This window comes from Oculina patagonica, chromosome 6 (assembly GCF_052425735.1).
Source record: "Oculina patagonica isolate OP01 chromosome 6, crgOcupat, whole genome shotgun sequence".
Classification (NCBI taxonomy): Eukaryota; Metazoa; Cnidaria; class Anthozoa; order Scleractinia; family Oculinidae; genus Oculina; species Oculina patagonica.
The window spans coordinates 32,435,596-32,459,424 of record NC_135763.1 but is presented as its reverse complement, the minus strand read 5'-3'; the positions used below and the strand labels follow the sequence as shown (position 1 = coordinate 32,459,424).

At 39.5% G+C, this 23,829-nt stretch overlaps 1 protein-coding gene and 1 long non-coding RNA gene across 4 annotated transcripts; one reads left to right on the top strand and one right to left on the bottom strand.

Moving 5' to 3' along the window:
* Window positions 1–152: 152 nt before the first annotated feature.
* Window positions 153–2,959, bottom strand: LOC144656407 (uncharacterized). The gene is made up of 3 exons (XR_013571299.1): window positions 2,577–2,959; window positions 359–479; window positions 153–171 (listed from the first exon to the last, which is right to left on the bottom strand). It is a non-coding gene; the product is annotated as an uncharacterized LOC144656407 (long non-coding RNA).
* On the top strand, window positions 2,843–22,868 carry LOC144656396 (cholinesterase-like). Of its 3 annotated transcripts, none has more exons than XM_078516619.1 (5): window positions 2,843–3,303; window positions 5,318–5,571; window positions 7,108–7,827; window positions 21,510–21,736; window positions 22,591–22,868. In XM_078516619.1, the coding sequence occupies exons 1-5, from the start codon at window positions 2,958–2,960 to the stop codon at window positions 22,811–22,813; spliced, it is 1,770 nt and encodes a 589-aa protein (XP_078372745.1). In that variant the 5' UTR covers window positions 2,843–2,957; the 3' UTR covers window positions 22,814–22,868. The 3 variants fall into 3 exon arrangements, with proteins under 3 accessions (XP_078372745.1, XP_078372744.1, XP_078372746.1); XM_078516618.1 differs by lacking the exons at window positions 21,510–21,736; window positions 22,591–22,868 and adding exons at window positions 8,446–8,672; window positions 9,476–9,738; XM_078516620.1 differs by lacking the exons at window positions 2,843–3,303; window positions 5,318–5,571; window positions 7,108–7,827 and adding exons at window positions 10,978–11,101; window positions 13,755–14,008; window positions 20,433–21,152.
* The last annotated feature ends 961 nt before the right edge of the window (window positions 22,869–23,829 follow it).

Sequence of the window (23,829 nt, the reverse complement as noted above, 5' to 3'; positions counted from 1 at the left end):
GAATAATGTTGCGCCTTTTCCCTTTTATTAAAGAACTTGGTTTACCTTATGAACTGATTATGATATCTTGTATGTCATCTCTTTCACTAGTAAGCGACAAGCACTTATAAAAGCGAAGTGTATATGCGATGGTTTGCATATTTATACTAGCTGTAGCTGAGAATACAAATCCTCCTTCATCTGTTGATGTTTCTTCACCAGTCTCGTCACTTCTTGAGACTTGATCAATTTGGAAGATTTTGTTTTTCGTTTTATACCATCTGCGATAACTAAGGGACAACACTTTCCTTTTACTTAACAGAATGTATTATATGCTTATCGAATTAACTCATCCACATGCAAAGGTTCTGTTCAAAACCCTTCCTAAATTAACACAGGGACACAGATCAGAATGAAAATCAAAACATTTATTTAATATTTTCTTAAATTATTGCTCAATTGGCCAGTCAGAGGCATAGCTTCTTTTGTCCTGCTTGCACCTGGAAACAAAAAAAGGAACAATTTAACAAAAAGGAAGTTTGAGCCTGTCATCCATAAAATAAGGAATAAAATACAGGAAATGTAGCTCTAATTTTCTGCTAATTTGCCCAATGTACCAACAGTGGTATCTGTTTTAGTAAGCTTTGTAACAATAGTTTACTTTTATCCACCTTTGACACCTGTCTTGCTTCATAGGATTGATATAGGTGCTTATCACCTTGGTATAGGTTTGTTACATTAAACTGATTGAAGTAGAGGTGCTAGTTGTGGAAATTTACCTAGCCGCTAAGTGTGGAGGAAAATATCCACCTCTAGCCATCAACACTTAAGGTGAATACTTATTTTAGTATTATACTAAAATATTGAGATAAAATAGCCCCAAAAGGGTGGTTTTTAACAACTTACACCCACAAGTTGCTCAGAGGTGAATATCAAAGAATAAATAGTTTGAGTAGCCAATCAAAGTGCACCAACAAAATCTGTCCACTGTTTTAGTTTACTGTTCTAATTGTAAATACCTGGAGCGTGGAAAGTAGAAATTAAATTTCATACCATAAATATATATAGTATCAACATGATCAACCGTGATTCAATAAAAATGCCAACAAACTTCCACTTCCATAAGGCCCTCTTCATCAATTGTTTGTAAATTGTTTTCGATTAGGGAAATGATTTCATAGATCACACTATTTTCGTTGAGGGAGAGCTTCATTTGGATGGGATGTATGCTCCCCCACCAACTTTTCTATTCTTTACCCACTTCTGGGAGGGTGGAGGGGCTTAAGTAGTGGTTGGCAAGCCTGTTTCCACACTATAAAAAAAATAATGCAACAGACAGACATCAATATGTAGCTATTTTCAATCTCAACTCTTGGTTGCATAAAAGGAGGTTTTTGGAGTTTGTTCGGAGACATAGATTATCATCACAAAATCATACTGACTAAAATACAGACCTGCTAATTGTAGTATTTGTTAGTGATAACTATTAATAATAAATGTTGAATTGGTTTGATATTTTAATAGTATGCCTAAACGACATGGATAAAATAAGAAAGGTGAACGTGGTTGAGTTTCCAGATGACAAGAAGATTCAAATCACGTCTCCGTGCTAGAGGTTACCCAAATAATCTGATTGAAACATTCCTATCAGATATTACATTCACAGAAAGGAAATCAGCGCTACAGCAAAAAAATGAAAACCGAAAAGAAATCTTGCCCTTTGTAACACAATATCACCCATCAGTGCAAAATCTGAAACATGTTTTAATGCAAAAATGGCACATGATACAAAACAAGCCTTCTCTACGGCAAATTTTCAAAGAGCCACCACTTATATCCTTTAAAAAAGGTAAATCCCTGAAAGACATGCTTGTAAAAGGAAAATTATAACAAAGTCTAGGATCAAAACATGATACAAAAGTCTCCATTGTTAGGAGTTGTGTAGGCCTGTCAGACGCCTTGCTACTCCCTACAAATTGTGGGTGCACATCAGGCGAATCTAAATGCACATTTTGTCCCCATAGTTCAAAAATTGGTTGTTGAAGGTGCTGAGCCTTTGTTTTTCGTTCCCTTCTAACAATTTTTTTGGCACACACACGACAACATCCTCTCAGTGTTTCTAAATGTTTGTCCATATTTTGGATGGACATCCTAACAAGCAGAAAATAAAAATAAATTTATCACACTCACATCAGAGTCAAACCACAAATAAAAATAGTGTATAGTGCTTCTAAATACACTTACAAAGATAAAATCACACATAAAAGGCTTGGAACTTGAAAGATTTCGCTGTTAAAATTCAAACTAACTATTTTGAGTCGAAGAGTAATACAGGTAATGCCTAGAACAAAATTCCGAGTACAAGCAACACATTGCGCCTTGTTTATAGGGCCCTATAAAGTCAAGCCCTCACCAGTGGTTAACCGTTCGCTGTATCGGCAATTTTCAGTAGGTGGTTGCCATTTTTGCTAGGTTGTTGCCATTAATGAAACTTTGGCTGAACACCACTTACATGTTGTAGTTTTAGGAAACATAAGTCTTGATTTCGAAAAAAATGGGCAAGATGGATAAAACGAGACATAAACACATGTACTTACATTTAATGGCCGCCAAAATGGCGGCGCTGTCCGCGAACGCTGTTTCACTTGAGCAAATTATTCCGCTCCACTTCGATCAAACCTCTCACGTCTTCAACATGGCGTCCTCAGATCTTCGAAGGTTTGATTCGACTTTGAAAGTCCCGGATATTGGACGAGAAGGCCTGGATCAAACCTTTCTTTTGGTGCCGCTATTTTTCCGCTATTATTTTTTGCGATTTTCTCGTATTTTTCAGCGAAACAATAGAAAAGTGACGTCACCCTTTCCTCCCAAATTGGCGTTCAACTGGACTGATCAACAGTTCTCAGTCGAAATTAAACCACTGGGCGGAAAGGAAGTCTTATAGAACAGCACTGAACATCAGCAAAATATTACTCAACATGAAGTTAGTTTCATTTCGTGTTCTGTCCATATCCGTGACATGTGCTATCCTTTTGGTATCTAAGTTAACTCGAGCTGAACTCGACGAGGGTCAAAATTCCCCTGTCGTGCAGACCGAGTCTGGTGCAGTTGTTGGCAAGATTGAGACTCTTCCACTCGGTAAATCAGTGCACGAGTATCTTGGTATCCCGTATGCAGAACCTCCGATCGGAGAATTGAGGTTTGTAGCTCCAAATCCCGTCAAACCTTGGTCTGGAATTAAACAAGTCACGGAGTTCGGCGCCTCGTGTATTCAGATTGAGTCATTGAGTATGAATTTTCCTTGGTTACCTAAGAGTTCGCCAGGTAAGTTTTCTTTGATATTTCAGAGCACCGACTAAAAGGTGCTGCTGCAATATCTCTTTAACGATTAATCCCCTTCTCCTTCGCCTTTGAACAATGGCCAAGCAGGCTATTTGGAGGTTAAAACGCTCGTATTGGACCTCTAAATGAACAAGGCCACAGCACCATTACTGATGAAATGCCTCGCTGTTATCGTTGCGAGCATACAGAACCGGATAATAGAACATTTAAATAAAAGTTTATCGTCACAGCGGTGGATCAACGAGAGAATCAAATTTAAGCAGAATACAATGTTGCCAGTATTCAGTATTCGGGCTAAAAATGATAAAGAAATACGATCCCAATGGATGAAGCAATGACAAATAGTGACAGGTAAAATTGATAAGGTGGAACTCGTCACGTAATCTTAATTCTTACCCCCAGGGGGGTACCCCGGCTTGTCAATGAGGGGGTTGATCGAATGGAGGCAAAACTCAGGACCCAAAAAAATCCCTAAGTCTTCCGACATTACTCAAAAAAAATCCCTGGACCAAAAATAACTCCCAACAAAATCCCTTGTCAAATTACCCCTAAATTGTCAGGAAGGGCAACAATATAAAACAAAGAAAACCATAAAAAAATTGAACGCTCGTGTTTGTTTATTCATCATACCATAAATACGCCAAGGCTGCGCAAAATACCCCCCAAAAAATCCCCTATTTAAATCAAGTCACCCAAAAAAATACTTGCCAAATTTTCCAACCCAAAAACCCAAAAACCCAAAAACCCCCAAAAAAAACCGGAATCGACGTTGAACTGACGTTGTATTCGTTATATTCGTTTTTACAGTCGACATACTCGGCTCGTTCCGCTTGGAAAATTCCAAACCATTCAACTACAGAAGCTATGAATTTCAAATATTATAGACGATAAATAGATAAACAATTTCTCCAAGTTTCGGGTCTGCTCGGTGTAGCGTTCGCGAGTTATTTTCCGAACCTTTCCACGCAAATTTATAAAGCTTGGCATGGAGATGCCACAACTGTGTTTCTCCGAGGGATAAAGTTTATATGGCCTCTGTGATGTCTGATGAGAAACCATCTAGAACTCAATTCTGTTTACAAGAGCGGCTATCCTTGGCTTTAGAGCTTGTGCACTTTCACATAAACACCACTTAAAAATATTCAAAATGCTCTGTTTTAAAAAAGAATGACACTATCGATCTGGATATAAGTTTTATATAGTTTTTTTATAGTTATATCTTTCGCCTAATGACAACAAAAATTTAGCAGGCCTAGTGAATTTTGATTTCAGAATTTTATGACGTAACATGAAAACCAAGATTAACGGCGAACGAATTGCATTATTCGTTTCAAACATGCAAATTTAGTTTAAATATATTGAAGGTCATTCAACCGTGAAGACGTGAACCTGTCAAAAATTAACCAAGAGATATTTTTGTTAAACCCGTGTTTTGCCGTGAAAAACGACCTCCGGGTAAATTTCGCAGGGTGAAATGAATGACAATTAAAGTTAAGTAACTTCTTAAGCCGTTGAAATGAAACACCCAGTGTTTAAAGATGAATTACAGTCCGTACTGCGCTCTCGGCGCAGTGAGCCTCCAACAAAGCAAAACAAAAATACGTGACAAACTACCTGTTTCTTCATTAAACGCAGATCCGCAGAACAAAAAAACAAGTAGAAGACCGACGCATCAACGACGTTCCTCATCGGAAGTCTGACGAAGCGACTGTAGGCGACTAAACCATGTATGCTGTCACGAAGTGTAACGTTTCAACGAATCAAACAAACGTAAACAAACCCCGAGTCTCGCAGTACGGACTGGAAATCAGCTTTAATGTACCGTGTATGACAGTTTTCTTCTTGACAAAATGAAAAGTATCTAGTGCCATCTTGTGGCTTTATGTTTCCTCTGCCTGTTGCATGAGTGTAAGTAAACAGCCTCATAGTGTCAGTGTACTTAGTTACGTAAAAACAGAAAAAGGCAAGCACCGATTTCTTTCCCTTCTTTACTCAGGTAAGCTCAGTGAAGATTGTCTTTTCCTGAATGTGTTTGTCCCATCAACTATCAAACCTGATGACAATATGGCGGTGATGGTGTTTATTCATGGCGGTGGATTCGCTTTTGGCAGTTCTACATTTTACCATGGTGGAGTGTTGGCGGGCTTCAATGACGTCATCGTTGTTACAATCAACTATCGTCTTGGAGTACTTGGCTTCTTTAACATTCCTGGCACTGACTATGAAGGCAATTATGGGATGTTAGATCAGGTATAATGTAGGAGAGTTTAAGCCTTCTACAGTCAACTCTCTCTAAGGCTACGTTTACACGAGAACGGTCCGGAACCGTTCCGAACCGAACCGGACCTGTTTACACGGAACTGTTTGGAACCGATCCAGGTTTTTTTTCTGGAACTGGTCCGGAACGGATCCATAACTGGACCTGCAAAATAGCAGGTCCAGGTTTGGATCCGTTCCGGACCGGTTCCAGAACGGTCCCGTGTAAACAGAAGGCCTATCCGGACCGAAAATCGGACCGGATCCGTTCCGGACCGGTCCCGTGTAAACATAGCCTAAGACTCGACGGACACCCTCGGGACCGGCCGCAGCTGTCCGTCCAAGAGAGGTGTCCGCATTGTAGAGAGTCACGACACAACCCAGTAATTCTGAAATAATAAAGCTAACCCTTTGCACAATGCAAATGACCGTTAAAGTGTCCGTTGTCCGTCTTAGAGAGGTGTTCGTCTTATAGGGAGTCTGGTTACAGTAAAATGACTGAAAAACGGCAGGGACCATCGCCAGGTGTCCGTCGTATGGAGAGGTCCGTCTTATAGAGGTTTCCGTTAAGAAAGAGTTGACTGTAGTTCTAAATATGAATGATCTCTGACAAGAACATTGATGTACACCTGATTGAAGTAACTGTTAGGGAATATCCACGTTCACCTCAAGTTTGAGGACTGTATTTCAATTCCCAACATTCGTACACTTTCCACGACGAGTCACAATCTACAATCTTCACTCCCCTCCTCACTTCCTTCCGTCTCCTTCGGCCTAGGTCTATCTCTGTTCGTCCATTCTTCCATTCTCATCCTCCTCATCCTTGTATTAATTCGTGCACGCTATATATTTTTGGCTACATGTCGGGTTGCGTTACTGAACAGATAAAGACAGTAACGTTGACCTATGAAAAGTATAACCCATCAACGATGCGACTCAAAGGTTTACTGGGAAACCAGAGAAAGGCGATCGTCGTCTGTGGCAGAATGAACATTGTTATCAGACAGGTTGCATAAATCATGCTCTTAAAGCTCCCAAACAAAGAAAATATCTTGATTATAACTAAATGGAATATTACTAAGCTTATCAATGCTGTTAAACCAGGATCTCGTTCGATCATATCATCATGGTTTATGCTTTTCACCGACCACGTTTCTTCAATTTGGTGGATATAGTGCTAGCTATTCCGTGCGCTTTACAGCTAGTATAAGTCAATTTATAATCTAATTTAATCCACACTGTCCAAGCAAAACTCTTTACTGCCTAGCTATAGTGTGTCCAAACTGCAGCTAGAACCCAATTTTTACGCGGCCATCCGAGGTATGTGACACAAAACATTGTAGATGCCATTGGAATGCAAACACAAAATGATGACAAAAATGCCACAAGATAAAGTAACACAGTGCAGAGGACTGATTTGGTCCGCATCTATCTCTCGAAACTTTTCATACCTAAAATAACAGTCAATTAGGTATGTGATTTGAATACACAACAGTGATTCGCTGAACTGATTGACATTTTCAATTACAGGTGCAGGCATTAAAGTGGGTTCAAACCAACATCGCAAGTTTTGGCGGCGATCCCAACCGAGTGACCATATTTGGCGAGAGCGCAGGAGGAATGAGCGTTTCCCTTCATTTGATCTCGCCATTGTCCAAAGGTTTGTTTCACAGAGCCATAATGCAGAGTGGTGCATCTTCTTCGCCTCTTTACTGTGGAAAAGTTACTAAAACAGAGCAGTTAGAACTGTTTGCCAAGCTTACAAACTGTAGCTTGGGACCAAATCATGTAGATTGCGTCCGTGTCAAGTCTGCCGAAGATATTCTGACTGTGCAAGGCGGGTTGACGCTTCCTCACTACACGGGAACGCAAGATATAGTAGCACCTATTGTTGATGGCAACTTTTTACCAGATCTGCCAGAAATCCTGTTTAAAACAGGCCAATCCCACCCTGATGTTGATGTTATAATCGGTTTTAATTCCAACGAAGGTGCTATGTTTGCAATGTTGATACCGCCTGAATTAGTCAAAGATGGAATGGAACCACACATGTTCGAATCTTTTGTAAATGGTGGCGGATTGATGTATGCCCGGGAGAAAAGTAAGATTGTCGAAGAAATGATTTTGCTGGAGTACACCAACCACGCAGACCCAAACAACAAAATCGCCGTTCGCCAGGCAATGATGGACACTGCTAGTCATGCATATTTTGTGGCACCCCCCTTATTGGAGGCCAAAGCATTGTCAAAGGTTAGAATATAGCTGAGATACAAACAACCGTATAAAATTCATTTTCATATCGGCCCCCTCACTGCTGCCCATAGCATGCCAAAAACCCGTTTAGATCCTTTAATTTCATCAGTATCTTACCGTTAAGCTTTGGACTCTACAGTGAAATTTCCGCAGATGGATTCTTCTTTTCGGTGGACACCTCGAGCTCCCGGCTGTAGGCGGACACTTAGCCATGGTTTAGCCAAATATGAAAATTACATTTATTTAATATAGAGGTGCTACAGCTTGACCGGTCTTGTGCCGCATCCTCCCAGATATTGTTATCAATACAGCAGCATTTCATATAGAGGCCTTGAGGGTGTACTTGTAACACTTGCGTTGACTACCACGAGGGCGCCTGCCTTCTTTCAACTCGCTATGATAGAGCAGCCTTTTTGGGAGACGCTCATCCAACATACGGCACACGTGCCCGGCCCACCTAAGGTGAGAGCGCTTCAACATGGCGTGAATGCTCTCCATCTCAGCTCTCTGGAGAACCTCGGTTATCCAGCTGAGCACCAGTTAGATAACAGAGTGAGATTTAGACAATTCTGAGAAATATTTTTTAAATCCCATTTTTCTTTGAATTTTCAACAGGGAGGACGACCACCTTACGTTTATCTGTTCGACCACAGACCGGTACATACACTTGTGCCTGACTGGATGGGCGTGGTGCATGATATGGAAAACGGATTTGTGTTTGGTTCACCCTTCAAGAATATATCTGACGCGTTCTTAAATATGATGGTGGCAAAGTACTCAGCGATAGAAAAAGGGCTGAGTTTACATATTATGAAACTGTGGACAGACTTTGCTAAATACGGGTAGGAACATCAATAAAGTTTGTCATTGAGACTACTTATTGCTTATGCAGAACATTCAGGAACACGTGGTGACTAAGGCTTCGGAATTCAGATCGTTTCGGGTTCGAACATTGCTTGTTCTCCGTTTAGTATTCTTAGCCAGAAACTTTTATCATTCTCACGGTGTTGTTCTATATGAAAGTGTATAAATGGGTGTTGTCGTGAATAAGTTAAGGCAGCCTATCGAATGTGCTGATTATAGCTTGTCATGGGTTATAATTCCATTCAGACCTGGGGCGATAATATTTGGAACAAGTGGTCTGCGTTTATGGTCTAGTGCATGCGTTCTTACCTGTTGATGATAGGTTAAAATCAGACACAAAACCTGTTGGGTATGCTTTTTATAAGCAGGGTCGACTTGAAAACTGAACTGCCAACTAAGAAATCTCTAAACACTTACCCTCCCTTAGGTAGTATTCACATTACCTGAGGAGGCCCAAACGCCTCAATGGGGTTTTCCTTTAGTGACAGCTTTAACTAGCAACTGCCAGATACAGTTTATGTTACCTGGGACGAGACACACGTGCCAATGATCTAGGGATGCAAGGGGCCAATTCAGCTGCTTACGTTCAATAACTCCCTTGGTCTGAAAAAAGAATCTAAAATTTACTTGACGTTTCGCATGCTCAAGTAATTTTTGTTTCTTTTTTCAGACCATGCGTAGTCCATGTGTTATGTTTGTTGCCACTGTTTGTATTTTATTCCTGGTGAAATTAAATGGCCAGAAACAAGAGCATTTATGTTATTACATTTCCCTCTCTCAGGTCTCCAAATCCGCCCCCCTCTGGACCTTCTCCAGTCACGTGGCCTAAATTTACAGAAGAGGAGCAGGAATATCTCGTTCTTGATGTGAAACCGAGGGTGGAGCGTAGATACCAAGCGGAGAGAGTGGCATTTTGGAATGAGGTTGTCCCAAAAGTACTGGAGTTGACGAAAACTGAAGAAGAGAAAACTGAAGAAGAAATGGCACCAAAGGATGAGCTGTAAACCTTATGTTAAAATAAAGTTGTACAGTTTCGTATGCAGAGCCTTGGGCTGTTCGTTGTTGTAATGTTTGTTTTACTGGGAGGTGTGAAGGACATAAGAAGTGCCTTCATGGCAAAGCAATGATATCTGTTGCTGTCGTGACTCTTGGAGCCCCTGTGCATGTAAAAAATGTTTTCTTTTCCATCAATTGCTGACTCGTCCCCAGTTTTCCAGTTACCGTGCCCGCACCGTTGTCCGGGGCATAAAAGGTGTTGAGCTTGGAAGCTGCTTCGCCAACATGGGAGGCATCTTTGACTCGAGAACTTTTATTAACAGACCTTTTCAGAATTTGTTTTGTCTGATATATTGCGACAACGTGGAATGTCAAAGTGGTAGCCCACAGGGGTGCAACACAAAAGTGTAAAGACGTCATGAAAGGCTTAAAATTAGAAACGGCAACGCGAAATGACAACCTAGATCACCACAGCGTGTGCCCCTTGACATCTCTCTTGTTGTCTTCCGTATCATCCCTTTATTAATGATCAACATCTTTCGTGAGGATTGTCATGTATGAAAAACTCTGCATTATCATTACCTTCCCATCAATTCAGCGATCTGCTTGTCGCACGAATATGTAAAAAATGTCTGCACCTTAATTGTTTTCTGTGCAATTCGTTTGCAATTTTATACACTCTTAATAACAACAATTTCCTTAATTGTAAATTTTCAGTCCCTGTTCTATTAGCTCTAGATTACTTGCACCGTAGTCCCCGTTTTACACTGTTGCACCAATCTTAGTAGTCCGCGTTTTAGTTAATAGTCCAATCCAGTCCAGTCCAATGTACGGATTATCATAATCAATTCTTTGGTTTGCCGTCAGAAAACACTGTTTGCAAAGACTTCATGCATGAGAAGAAACTTATTAGAGACTTGAAGTTAATATACGAATATTATATGGCGATGTCACTCGTCAAGAAGTGTCACGTCACGTAAATCCTTACAACATAACCCCACACGGATTGATCCTTGAGGTTTTCCCTTGGAAAGAAACTCATACAGAACAGCACTGAACATCAGCAAAACATCATTCGACGTGAAGTTAGTTCAAATTCAAGTTGTCGTGACCTGTGCTGTCCTTTTGATATCGAAGTTAACTCGAGCTGAACTCGACGAGATTCAAGATTCTCCCGTCGTGCAGACCGAGTCCGGTGTTGTTGTTGGCAAGATTGAGACTCTTCCACACGGCAAATCAGTGCACGAGTATCTTGGTATCCCGTATGCTGAACCTCCAGTGGGAGAATTGAGGTTTGCAGCTCCAAAGCCCGTTAAACCTTGGTCTGGAATAAAACGTGTCACAGACTTCGGCGCCTCGTGTTTTCAGATTGAGTCATTGCCTTTTCCTTGGATACCCAAGACTTCGACAGGTAAGTTTCCCTCAATATTTAAGAGCACCGAGTTAAAAAATGCTGCAGCGATATCTCTATAACGATCGACGGAGCAGTGAATTGAATCCAGTAGCTTTGTTTTAGACCTCTTAGTTAGCAAGACCACAGTACCAAGTGATGGAATGCCCCCCCCCCCTGTTTTCTATTGCGGGCATAAAGAGCTGGATAATACAGCATTTAAAGTTTGTTCTCACAGGGGCGAATCTACGAAAGCATCATAAATGAAAGAAGAATACAATTTTGCCAGTATTAAGGTTGAAAAGCCATTCTTCCTCGTGGGCTGAAAGTAATTACAGTCGTGCCAAGAGAAGCGCACCCCCTAGAGTACATCAATGAATTGATTATTTGAAATTTGAATCCGTTAGTCATTTCAATAATTCAGTCAATGCTCGAATCAAAATTTGGCTTCTGATCAGAGTCCCCTGATTTGAAGTAAAGTCAGAAAATGGAAGGCGAGAGGAATTGAATTTTTCTTACCGTCAGTTGAATCTATTAAATATGCATATTTAAACACGTCAAGTTTGAAGGGGTGTCAGACAACGTTTCGCACGAGCGATCACCAAAATGAACTGCCGATAAATAAATTTTATGCCGTCAGAAATTTGGTAAAATCACAGGTTTACCATCCTATGTTTGTGAGGACACACCATGCCCATATGAATATTCAAATTTTTTCACTAATTGCTATTGTAAATATTTGAGCTTTCTAAAACCGGCTTTTACGATCGCGACTCGTATTTGTAATAAAAAGTAGAAATACTTTCACATTATTGAATATTCAAATTTCTTCACTAATTGCTATTGTAAATATTTAAGCTTTCTAAAATCGACTTTTACGACTCGTATTTGTAATAAAATGATGTAGAAATATTTTCGCATTGTTTAGGTTTGTTTTTATGCCGTTTTCTTGGCGTTTTGTAGCGCGCGAGAGCAGTTCAAGGAGTTTAGGTTTTCGACTCGTGTATACAATACATACTAGTTATGCAACGCTTTCGAGTGGTATACTATGGAATATCCCACGAGTCACTTGTATTTTCTCGGTATACACACGAGCCTTTAGGCAAGTGTTTATACCAAGAAAATACATGTGACAAGTGGGATATTTCATATTAATATACAATCTTCGTTCACTGTCCAAAATCCACGCGCGCAATTGGTTAAAATAGATCACGTGATTTTGCTTTACCTGTCGTCAGCAAACTCAGACAGTGCAGTATTGACAATAATGCACGAAAATCGTGCATTATTGAAGGTGTCTTCAGCTTCAAAGCTTGTAGAAGTGGAAGAAAAGTATATTCCTCAAATTATCAACGATCCAATACCAAACAAAATCGAAGAGGATAACAACTTGAAGCGCTTTCATGTTCAAAGGTAAACTGCAGCTCAATAAATACATTTTTGTGTGCGATTGACTTGCTTGTAGTTGCTTGATTGTGAAAGCCATCGACTTGTATTGCATTGAACAAGCATCTCGCTGACTGTATTTATGAACGACCACAGCTGATGAACGATTTTATGAACCATTTTAAGTTTTATTTCTGTACGGCTAATTTGTGATTTTTATATTATTGATGTAATCCCGTGTAATTATGTACTACTACACTTCTTATTTTTAAACATTAAGTTTGTTGTTTGAAGTTCGTTAAGTCGATGATCGCTTGCAGTTCGATGCAGTGTACTCAGATTGTATATTAAAAGGGTAAGAGTCTGTTCGTTCGTGTTTTGTTGACAAATACACGCACTTGCTGGCCTCACAATGAACTCAAAATTTTCAATACTGCACTCGGCTACGCCTCGTGCAGTATTGAAAATTTCTCGTTCATTGTGCGGCCAGCGCGTGCGTGTATTTGTCAACAAAACACTCACAACAGTCTCTAACCCATAAGTATACCACGAGAAAGTGTTGTGTAACTATTTTATACCATGCCATAGAAAATACGCTTACCAAATTTCGTCGAGGATACAATCGCAGCGCACTATGGGAAGGTTGGGTTGAATACCGTCGAATATACAACGGCTTTCCTGTATTCTGATTGGCTGTATTTACTATGGCATGGTATAAATACTAGTTATGCAACGCTTTCGAGTGGTATACGAGCCTTTAGTCGAGTGTGTACACCAAGAAAATACAAGTGACAAGTGGGATATTCCATAGTATACCACGAGAAAGTGTTGTGTAACTATTTTATACCATGCCATGAAAAATACGCTTACTAAATTTCATCGAGAATAAGATCGTAGCGCACGATGGGAAGGTTGGGTTGAATACCGTCGAATATACAACGGCTTTCCTGTATTCTGATTGGCTGTATTTTCTATGGCATGGTATAAAAATATTTACAAAGGCGTGCAAAAAATGTTACCAATTGAGGACCGATATCTCCAATGAAGGCGAGTCGCGGATTGACAGCCCATCCCATACCGTGTCAGTGTAATCAAAAATCGGTACCGCGTATGACAGTTTTCTTCTTGACAAAATAAAAAAGTACCTAGCGCCATCTTATTGCTTAAGGTTTCCTCCGCTTGTTTAACTTTGTCATCATTGTAACTAAACAGCCTCACAGTGCCAATCTACATTGTTACGTAAAAACGGACAAAGGAATGCATCGATTTCTTTCGCATCTTTACTTAGGTCAGCTCAGTGAAGATTGTCTTTACCTGAATGTGTTTGTCCCATCAACTATCAAACCTGTTGACAAGATGGCGGTGATGGTGTTTATTCATGGCGGCGGCTTCAGTGTAGGCAGTTCTACGCTTTACCATGGCGGAGTGTTGGCGGCCTTCAATGATGTCATCGTTGTGTCAATCAACTATCGTCTGGGGGTACTTGGCTTCTTGAACATTCCTGGCACTGATTATAAAGGAAATTATGGGATGTTGGATCAGGTACGATGTAGGAGAAGGAAATTAAAGGACATGATATTCTAGCTATTCAAGAGAGAGAGAGAGAGAGAGAGAGAGAGCTAGAAGAAACGGCACTTTTGTAACCTTTTTATGGCACATTCGTAACCAATATGGCACATTGGTAACTCTGTGTGGCACATTGGTAACTCAATATGGCACATTAGTAACCGATATGGCACATTGGTAACCAATATGGCACATTGGTAACCAATATGGCACATTGGTAACTAATATGGCACATTGGTAACTAATGTGGCACAATCGTAACATTTGCATTAATAAGCGTTTCTTAAGGTGGCTCGTGATAGTTCTTAAATTAAGTCAGAATTAGACATGCCCGTCTTTGGTGTTCAATCGTGGATATACCAATAATGTTTAAGAAAATCTTTTAGTACAAACTTATACTTGTTTCACCAACGAAAAATAGAGGTCATTGTGACATCAAAATGTGTTACCATGGCAATGCAATAGTAGTTCAAAGATACCCTATTTTGTATTTTTTTAGGCTAATAACTCAAAAACTACTGGGTAAAATTTCTTGTTTTTGATATAATTTCATCTCACGGACAGAATGAAATTTTTGCAAACTTTCAAAAAATTCTGTAGCGCATAGCACTGACCTTCTATCAAACATAACACAAAAACAGCGCATAGCACTGACGTAACAATCAAACATGACATAAAAACAGCGCAAAGCACTAACGTAACCGTGATTTAAACAAAACTCAAAAACAGCAGCCTAACACTGACTTAACAATCAAACATAACACATTGGCGGTCGATAGACGACAATTTTTTTTTTATAAAGAGCGCATAGCACTGAGCGAACAGTCAAACATAACACAACAACAGCGCATAGCTCTAACGTAACAATCAAACATAACACAAAAACTGCGCACAGCACTGACCTAACAATAAAACATATCACAAAAACAGCACATAGCACTGACCTAACAATCAAACATAACACAAAAAATGGGCACAGCACTGACCTAACAATCAAACATAACACAAAAAACAGCGCATAGCACTGACCTAACAATCAAACATAACACAAAAACTGCGCACAGCACTGACGTAACAAACATAACACAAAGACAGCGCATAGCTCTGACGTAACAATCAAACATAACAGATAAAAGGGCATAGCACTGACCTAACAATCAAACAAATCTTAAAAACAGCGCCTAACACTGACCTTACAATCAAAACATAACACATAAAGAGCGCATAGCACTGAGCGAACAATCAAACATAACACAACAACAGCGCATAGCTCTAACGTAAGAATCAAACATAACACAAAAATTGCGCATAACACTGACCTAACAATCAAACAGAACACAGAAAAACGGCGCATAGCACTGACCTAACAATCAAAAATAACACAAAAACAGCGCATAGCACTGACCTAACAATCAAACAGAACTCAAAAACAGCGCATGTCACTAACTTAACAATCAAAATAACACAAAAACTAAGCACAGCACTGACCTAACAATCAAAGAAAACACAAAAAAGCACATAGCACTGACCTAACAATCAAACATAACACAAAAACTGCGCACAGCACTGACCTAACAATAAAACATATCACAAAAACAGCACATAGCACTGACCTAACAATCAAACATAACACAAAAACTGAGCACAGCACTGACTTAACAATCAAACATAACACAAAAACAGCGCATAGCTCTAACGTTACAATCAAACATAACACAAAAACGGCGCACAGCACTGACCTAACAATCATATGTTAACGTAACAATCAAATATTGCGCATAGCACTGACCTAACAATCGAAAATAACACGAAAACAGCGCATAGCACTGACCTAACAATCAAACATAACATAAAAACAATGCATAGCTCTGACATAACAATCAAACCATAACACAACAACTGCGCCTAACACTGACCTAAAAATCAAACATAACACAACTACAGTGCATAGCTCTAACGTAACAATCAACATAACACAAACACAGCGCATGTCACTAATTTAACAATCAAAATAACACAAAAACTGCACACAGCACTGACCTAACAATCAAACAAAACACAAACACAGCGCATAGCTCAATAACGTAACAATCAAATATACACTAAAACTGGGCACGGCATTGACCTGACATTCAAACATAACACAAAAACAGCGCATAACTCTAACGTAACAATCAAACATAACACAAAGACTGCGCACAGCACTGACCTAACAATCAAACATAACACAAAAACAGTGCATAGCTCTAACGTAACAATCAAACATAACACAAAAACAGCGCATGTCACTAATTTAACAATCAAAATAGCGCAAAAACTGCGCACAGCACTGACCTAACAATCAAACAAAACACAAAAACAGTGCATAGCTCTAACGTAACAATCAAACATAACACAAAAACAGCGCATGTCACTAATTTAACAATCAAAATAACGCAAAAACTGCGCACGGCACTGACCTGACAATCAAACAAAACACAAAATCAGCACAAAACACTGACCTAAGAATCAAACAAATCTTAAAAACAGCGCCTAGCAATGACCTGACAATCAAACATAACACAAAAACTGCGCACAGCACTGACCTAACAATCAAACATAACACAAAAAACAGCGCATAGCTCTAACGTAACAATCAAACATAACACAAAAACTGCGCACAGCACTGACCTAACAATCAAACATAACACAAAAACTGCGCACAGCACTGACCTGACAATCAAACATAACACAAAAACTGCGCACAGCACTGACCTAACAATCAAACATAACACAAAAACTGCGCACAGCACTGACCTAACAATCAAACATAACACAAAAACTGCGCACAGCACTGACCTGACAATCAAACATAACACAAAAACTGCGCACAGCACTGACCTAACAATCAAACATAACACAAAAACTGCGCACAGCACTGACCTAACAATCAAACATAACACAAAAACTGCGCACAGCACTGACCTGACAATCAAACATAACACAAAAACTGCGCACAGCACTGACCTAACAATCAAACATAACACAAAAAACAGCGCATAGCTCTAACGTAACAATCAAACATAACACAAAAACAGCCATAGCTCTGACGTAACAATCAAACAAAACACAAAAACAGCGTAATGCTCTAATGTAACAATCAAACAAAACACAAAACAACGCATAGCTCTAACGTAACAATCAAACAAAACACAAAAACAGCGCAATGCTCTAATGTAACAATCAAACAAAACACAAAAACAGCGCATAGCTATAATGTAACAATCAAACATAACACAAAAACAGCGCATAGCTTTAACGTAACAATCAAACATGACACAAAAACAGCGCAAAGCTCTAACGTAACAATCAAACATAACACAAAAACAGCGTAGCTCTAACGTAACAATCAAACAAAACACAAAAATAGCGCATAGCTCTAACGTAACAATCAAACATAACACAAAAACAGCGCATAGCTCTAACGTAACAATCAAACATAACACAAAAACAGCGTAGCTCTAACGTAACAATCAAACAAAACACAAAAATAGCGCATAGCTCTAACGTAACAATCAAACATAACACAAAAACAGCGCATAGCTCTAACGTAACAATCAAAAATAGCACAAAAACTGCGTACAGCACTGACCTAACAATGAAAAATATCACATAAAGAGCGCTTAGCACTGAGCGAACAATCAAACATAACACAAAAACAGCCTATATCTCTAACGTAACAATAAAACATAACACAAAAACAGCGCATAGCTCTAACGTAACAATCAAACATAGCACAAAAACTGCGTACAGCACTGACCTAACAATGAAAAATATCACATAAAGAGCGCTTAGCACTGAGCGAACAATCAAACATAACACAAAAACAGCCTATATCTCTAACGTAACAATAAAACATAACACAAAAACAGCGCACAGCTCTAATGTAACAATCAAACATAACACAAAAACGGCGCACAGCACTGACCTAATAATCCCGGCAAACATAACACAAAAACGGCGCAGAGCACTAACGTAACAATCAAACATAACACAAAAAACAGCTCAGGTTGGCCTAATAATCCAACATAACAAAAACTGCGCATAGCAGTGACCAAACAATCAAACATAACACAAAAACAGCGTATATCTCTAACGTAACAATCAAACATAGCACAAAACCTGCGCACATCACTGACCTAAAAATCAAACATAACACAAAAAACAGCGCAGGCTGGCCTAACAATCAAACAGAACACAACAAACAGCGCATAGCACTGATCTTACAATCAAACATAACACAAAAAAAACAGCGCATAGCACTGACCTAACATTTAATCATAACAGAACAACAGCGCATAGCACTGACCTAACAATCAACCATAGCACAAAAACAGCGCATAGCTCTAACGTAACAATCAAACATAACACAAAAACGGCGCACAGCACTGACCTAATAATCCCGGCAAACATAACACAAAAACAGCGCATAGCCCTAACGTAACAATAAAACATAACACAAAAACGGCGCAGAGCACTAACGTAACAATCAAACATTGCACAAAAACAGCGCATGTCACTGACCTAACAATCAACCATAGCTCACAAACAGCGCATAGCACTGACGTAACATTCAAACATATCTCAAAAACAGCGCATAGCACTGACTTAACAATCAAACATAACACAAAAACAGCGCATAGCTCTAAGGTCACAATCAAATATAACACAAAAACGGCGCAGAGCACTAACGTATCATTTAAACATAACACAAAAACAGTGCACAGCACTGACCTAACAAACAAAAATAACACTGCTCATTCTGGCACTGTAATTAACTCCCATAAACGTTTTGTGCGACTTGCTTTGTACCGTTACAATAGGCAATGTCACTATAACTTTTCTTGTACATTAACCATGAGCTACCTTTCCAAATGGTTGTTAGAAGTGCTAAAAGCCTTTCCGTATTGCAGCGATGCCTGACATGTCGTAGGAAACATTTCCGTGTGTATCAAATGTAGACGACCATTGCTTGTTTTAAAGAACCTGATAAAACTGCCTCCAGCGCCAAGAGCTTAAAGGCCACAACCTTCCAATTTAGGTGGCAGGAAGATATTATGTTGATTATTATTTAGACCGGAAATAATCGAATTCTGAGTTTTTTTAATATTATTATCTCGGTGCTGGATTTCTTGCATTTATGGCACTCTTGTAACCCGGCTTGACGGCTTAAGTGAGGTCTGAAAAAATCGTTGTAAATGATAAACATTTCAACCTAAACAAATGAAAACTGGTCAAAACAATGCTATATAGTAGGCCTTTAATATGCCTAATTTTGAAGATCATACTTTAAATTACAAGGATACAGGAGTCTTCACTAGTTGAAAATTGCAATACAAGGCCTTAAACTGAAACGCCAAACTCTAACCTCGAATGAAGTTCATATAACTTTACCTGATCTTTTGAAATAGTCATCGAAACGACATTTTAAATTGAAAGGGTAAGCGAGTGAACGTACTGGCATTTATTAGACGTCCATCTATCTATTGATCGCGGTAGAAATTGGATTTTACCCTTTTAAATTAGCTCTTACCCCGATTAGAGTTACTAGTGTGCCATTTTCGTCCTTTAAACGATAATAAATCATACAGGAATTGATGGATTGATCCACGATTTGCATAGAAGGTGTAAAATGCTTCAAATTTTTGATAAATAGGCTTTTTTTGGAGAACGGGAGGTAAATCAGGTTTTTCTTTAAAGGGAGACAAAATGTTACAAGAGTGCCACACTTTTCGTCTAGAGAGAGAACAAAGAAACGGGGAAGGGGGAAAGCTTTTCCATGAGTTAATTACTCCTCCTATTTCTCAACGAATGATCTCTAAATGGAACATTGATATACACTTGATGAAAGAAACGATGTCCCATGAAAAGCATTAACCTTAAACGATGCGACCAAAATGTTCACTGGGAAATCCGAGAAAAGTAATCGTCGTCTGTGTCAAAATGAAAATTGTAATAAAACAGGTCAAAGAATAATGTTCTTGAAGCTCTCAAAGAAGGAAATTACCTCGATTATATTATAAAAAATGGAATATTACTAAGGTCATCAATGATGTTTACCCAGAATCCCGTTTGGTCATATCGATTATGGTTTATGCCTTTCACAGGGTCAACGTTTCTTCAATTTAGTGTATATAGTGCTAGCAATTCCGTGCGCTTTACAGCTGGTATTAGGCAATTTATGATCTCATTTAATCCACACTGTCCAAGTAACTCGCTCACTGGTGTGTCTTCAAAGATTCCTTTACTCCTCCGCGGCCATAAAAACCTTTCGTACTTAAAACTTAAAATAACTACCAATTAGGTCGGATTTGAATGCACAACAGTGATTCGCTGAATTGATTGACCTTTTCAATTACAGGTTCAGGCATTACAGTGGGTTCAAGCCAATATTGCAAGTTTTGGCGGCGATCCTAAAAGAGTGACCATATTTGGTGAAAGTGCAGGAGGAATCAGCGTTTCCCTTCATTTGATCTCGCCATTGTCAAAAGGTTTGTTTCACAGAGCCATCATGCAGAGCGGTGCATCCTCTTCGCCACTTTACTGTGGAAAGGTTACTAACACGGAGCAGTTAGAACTGTTTGCCAAGCTTATAAACTGTAGCTTGGGACCAAATCTTGTAGACTGCGTCCGTGTCAAGACTGCTGAGGAGATTGTGACTGCGCAAGGCGGGTTGACGCTTCCTCTCTACACGGGAACGCAAGATATAGTAGCACCTATAGTTGATGGCGACTTTTTACCGGATCTGTCAGAAATCCTGTTCAAAGCAGGTCAATTCCACCCCGATGTTGATATTATTATTGGTTTTAATTCCAACGAAGGTGCTATTTTTGCAATGATGATACCACCTGAGCTCGTCAAAGATGGAATGGAACCAAACATGTTCGAATCTTTTGTAAAGGGTGGCGGATTGATGTATGCCCGGGAGAAAAGCAAGATTGTCAAAGAAATGATTTTGCTTGAGTACACCAACCACTCAGACCCTAACAACAAAATCGCCGTTCGCCAGGCAATGATGGACACTGCTAGTCATGCATATTTTGTTGCACCCGCCTTATTGGAGGCCAAAGCATTGTCAAAGGTTAGAAAGTAGATGGCATACAAAAAACGTTTAAAATTCTTTTTTATATCGGCCCTCTTACTGCTGCCCATAGCTTGCCGACTACCCGTGTTTAGATCCTTTAATTTCATTAGTGTCTTTCCTTAAACCTGTAGTCTAAACAGTGAAATTTCCGATGATGGATTCTTCTTGTCGGCGGACACCTCGAGCTCCCGGCCGTAAAGCGGACACTTGGTCATGACCACCCCCTTCAGGACCCTCTTCGTAGTTGTTTTAGGGTAAAACGCTTCTTTTTTATGGATAGTTAAGCTATTACGACCTTGGTTATCCATCGTTTAGGTAGTCAAGTTATCCCATTTTTCTTTGAATCCTCAACAGGGAGGACAAGCACCTTATGTTTATCTGTTCGATCACAGACCGGTGCATAGACTTGTGCCTGACTGGATGGGCGTGGTGCATGATATGGAAAACGGATTTGTGTTTGGTGCACCTTTTAAGAATATATCTGACCCAATGTTAAATATGATGGTAGCAAAGTACTCAGAGATAGAAAAGGGGCTGAGTTTACATATTATGAAACTGTGGACGGACTTTGCTAAATACGGGTAAGAACATCATTGGAGTTTGTGATTGAGAATACTAACTGTGTATATGTAAATCTAAGAAGACGCGGTGGCTTCGGGTTCGGAATTCAGCGACTGCTTGTTTAAGTATATACGTACATGTATTCTTGGGTAAAAAACTTCAATCAATCTCACAGTGTAGTTCTTTATCAAAGTGTATGAATGGGTGTTGTCGCGAATAGGTAAGACGGCATGAGGAATGTGAAAAAGATAAATTTTCATGTGTTAAAATTCCATCCAGACCTTTGGGTGATAATATTTGGAACAAGTGGTCGGCGTTTATGGTATACTGCATGCGTTCTTTCTTGCTGATGCAAGTTGAAATTAGGCCTAGCAACTTATGGGGACACTGTTAATAAACCCGTTCTGAATGGGATAAACTGGCAACTAAGAAATGTCTAAACATTATGGCGTAGGAAGTAATGATATTTGTTGGTGTCGTGTCTTTTGGTGTACTTTTGCACGGGATTTTTTTTATCAATTGCTGACTCATCCCCAGTTTTACATGGTCCCCAGTATTATCCTCCTACCCCTTCCCAGGGCATAAACCTTTCGTGAGCTTGGAAGCCCGGGATTCTAGGCTGCTTCACATGGCTTGTATCTTTGACTCGAAAACTTTTATTCGCACTGAGACCTTTACCATTAGTGCTTGCTTGACAATGGTTTCTCCCCTTGACTGACAGTTGAAACTGGCAAATTCAAAATACAAATAATGTTAAAACTGCATGGGACTAGTCACATTGGCCAGTGATGAAGGGATGCAACAGACCAATTCAGCGGCTTACTTTCAATAACATACTGCAGCAAAGTTATTTTATTACATTTCTCTTTTTAAGGTCACCAAATCCGACCCCTTCTAGTCCTTCTCCAGTCACGTGGCCTAAATTTACAGAGGAGGAACAGGAGTATCTCGTCCTCGATGTGAAACCGAGGGTGGAGCGTAGATACCAAGCGGAGAGAGTGACATTTTGGAATGAAGTTGTCCCTAAAGTACTAGAGGGGACGAAAACGGAGGAAAAGAAAGCTGAAGAAGAAAAGGCACCAAAGGATGAGCTGTAAACATTATGTTAAAATAAAGCTTTGCAGTTTCGTTCGCAGAGCCTTGGGCTGTTCATTGTTGTAGTAATGATTGTTTCAGTAGAAGGAGTGAATGACGTAGGAAGTACCTTCATGGCAAAGCAATGATATTTGTCACTGCCATGTCTCTTAAAGCCTTTGTGCATGTCAAATGGCAGCTGCCTCATCTCCAAATTTCCCTTTACCGCGCTTTTCACCCCTGTCCAAGGCATAAACGTTTGTCAGCTTGCAAGCCTGGGCTTTGAAACTTCACCAACATGACAAAACACCACGAATTGAGAGAAAAAAAACACATCAAATAAGACAGCGTGGTGGGAAAAAAATGATTTTTATTTAAACATTACACAATATTTCCGGCTAACTTTAAATAAGGGTAAAATCGGGAGCTTGCCTTTATAACATTATAAGTGCAAACCGTAGTAACACAACATCTCCATATGCTGCAAGGCGAGAATTACGTTTTTACACACAATTGATATATATGAATTATATATTTTATAACTCCTCTTATTGTGACCTTGGGACACCTTTGGTTTAACAGTCTAGTCCCCGTTTTGCACCGTTGGCCCCAACCTACTGGTCGAAGCTTTACTAGACGTTTTACAGTTCACGTTTTACTACACAAGTCCACTTCAGTGTTCCATTTTTCTAATCAGAATTTTTATTTGCAGTCTGCCTCCAAATACAGAATATGGTGCCCTTCAGAAACTTCAGAAACAAGTAAGAAGCAAAAAGGTCAAAAGAGCAAATTTAAGATAGATTCCGCTGAAAGATCGAGCAATAAGTGCAAAAATCTACTTACAGCACGGTGGCATTTTGTACACTGTTTCAAACATCCCATGTACTGTAACTCATTTCTCAAATTAACCCCGCTTTGAAATTCTAAAACTCCACCTCGAAATCCAAGTCGATGATTAACGACTCCCGTTATTGTGGGTTATTGTGAAGAAACAATGTTTGCTTGAAATTTAATAATTTTGGAGATGTGATCTGTCAAC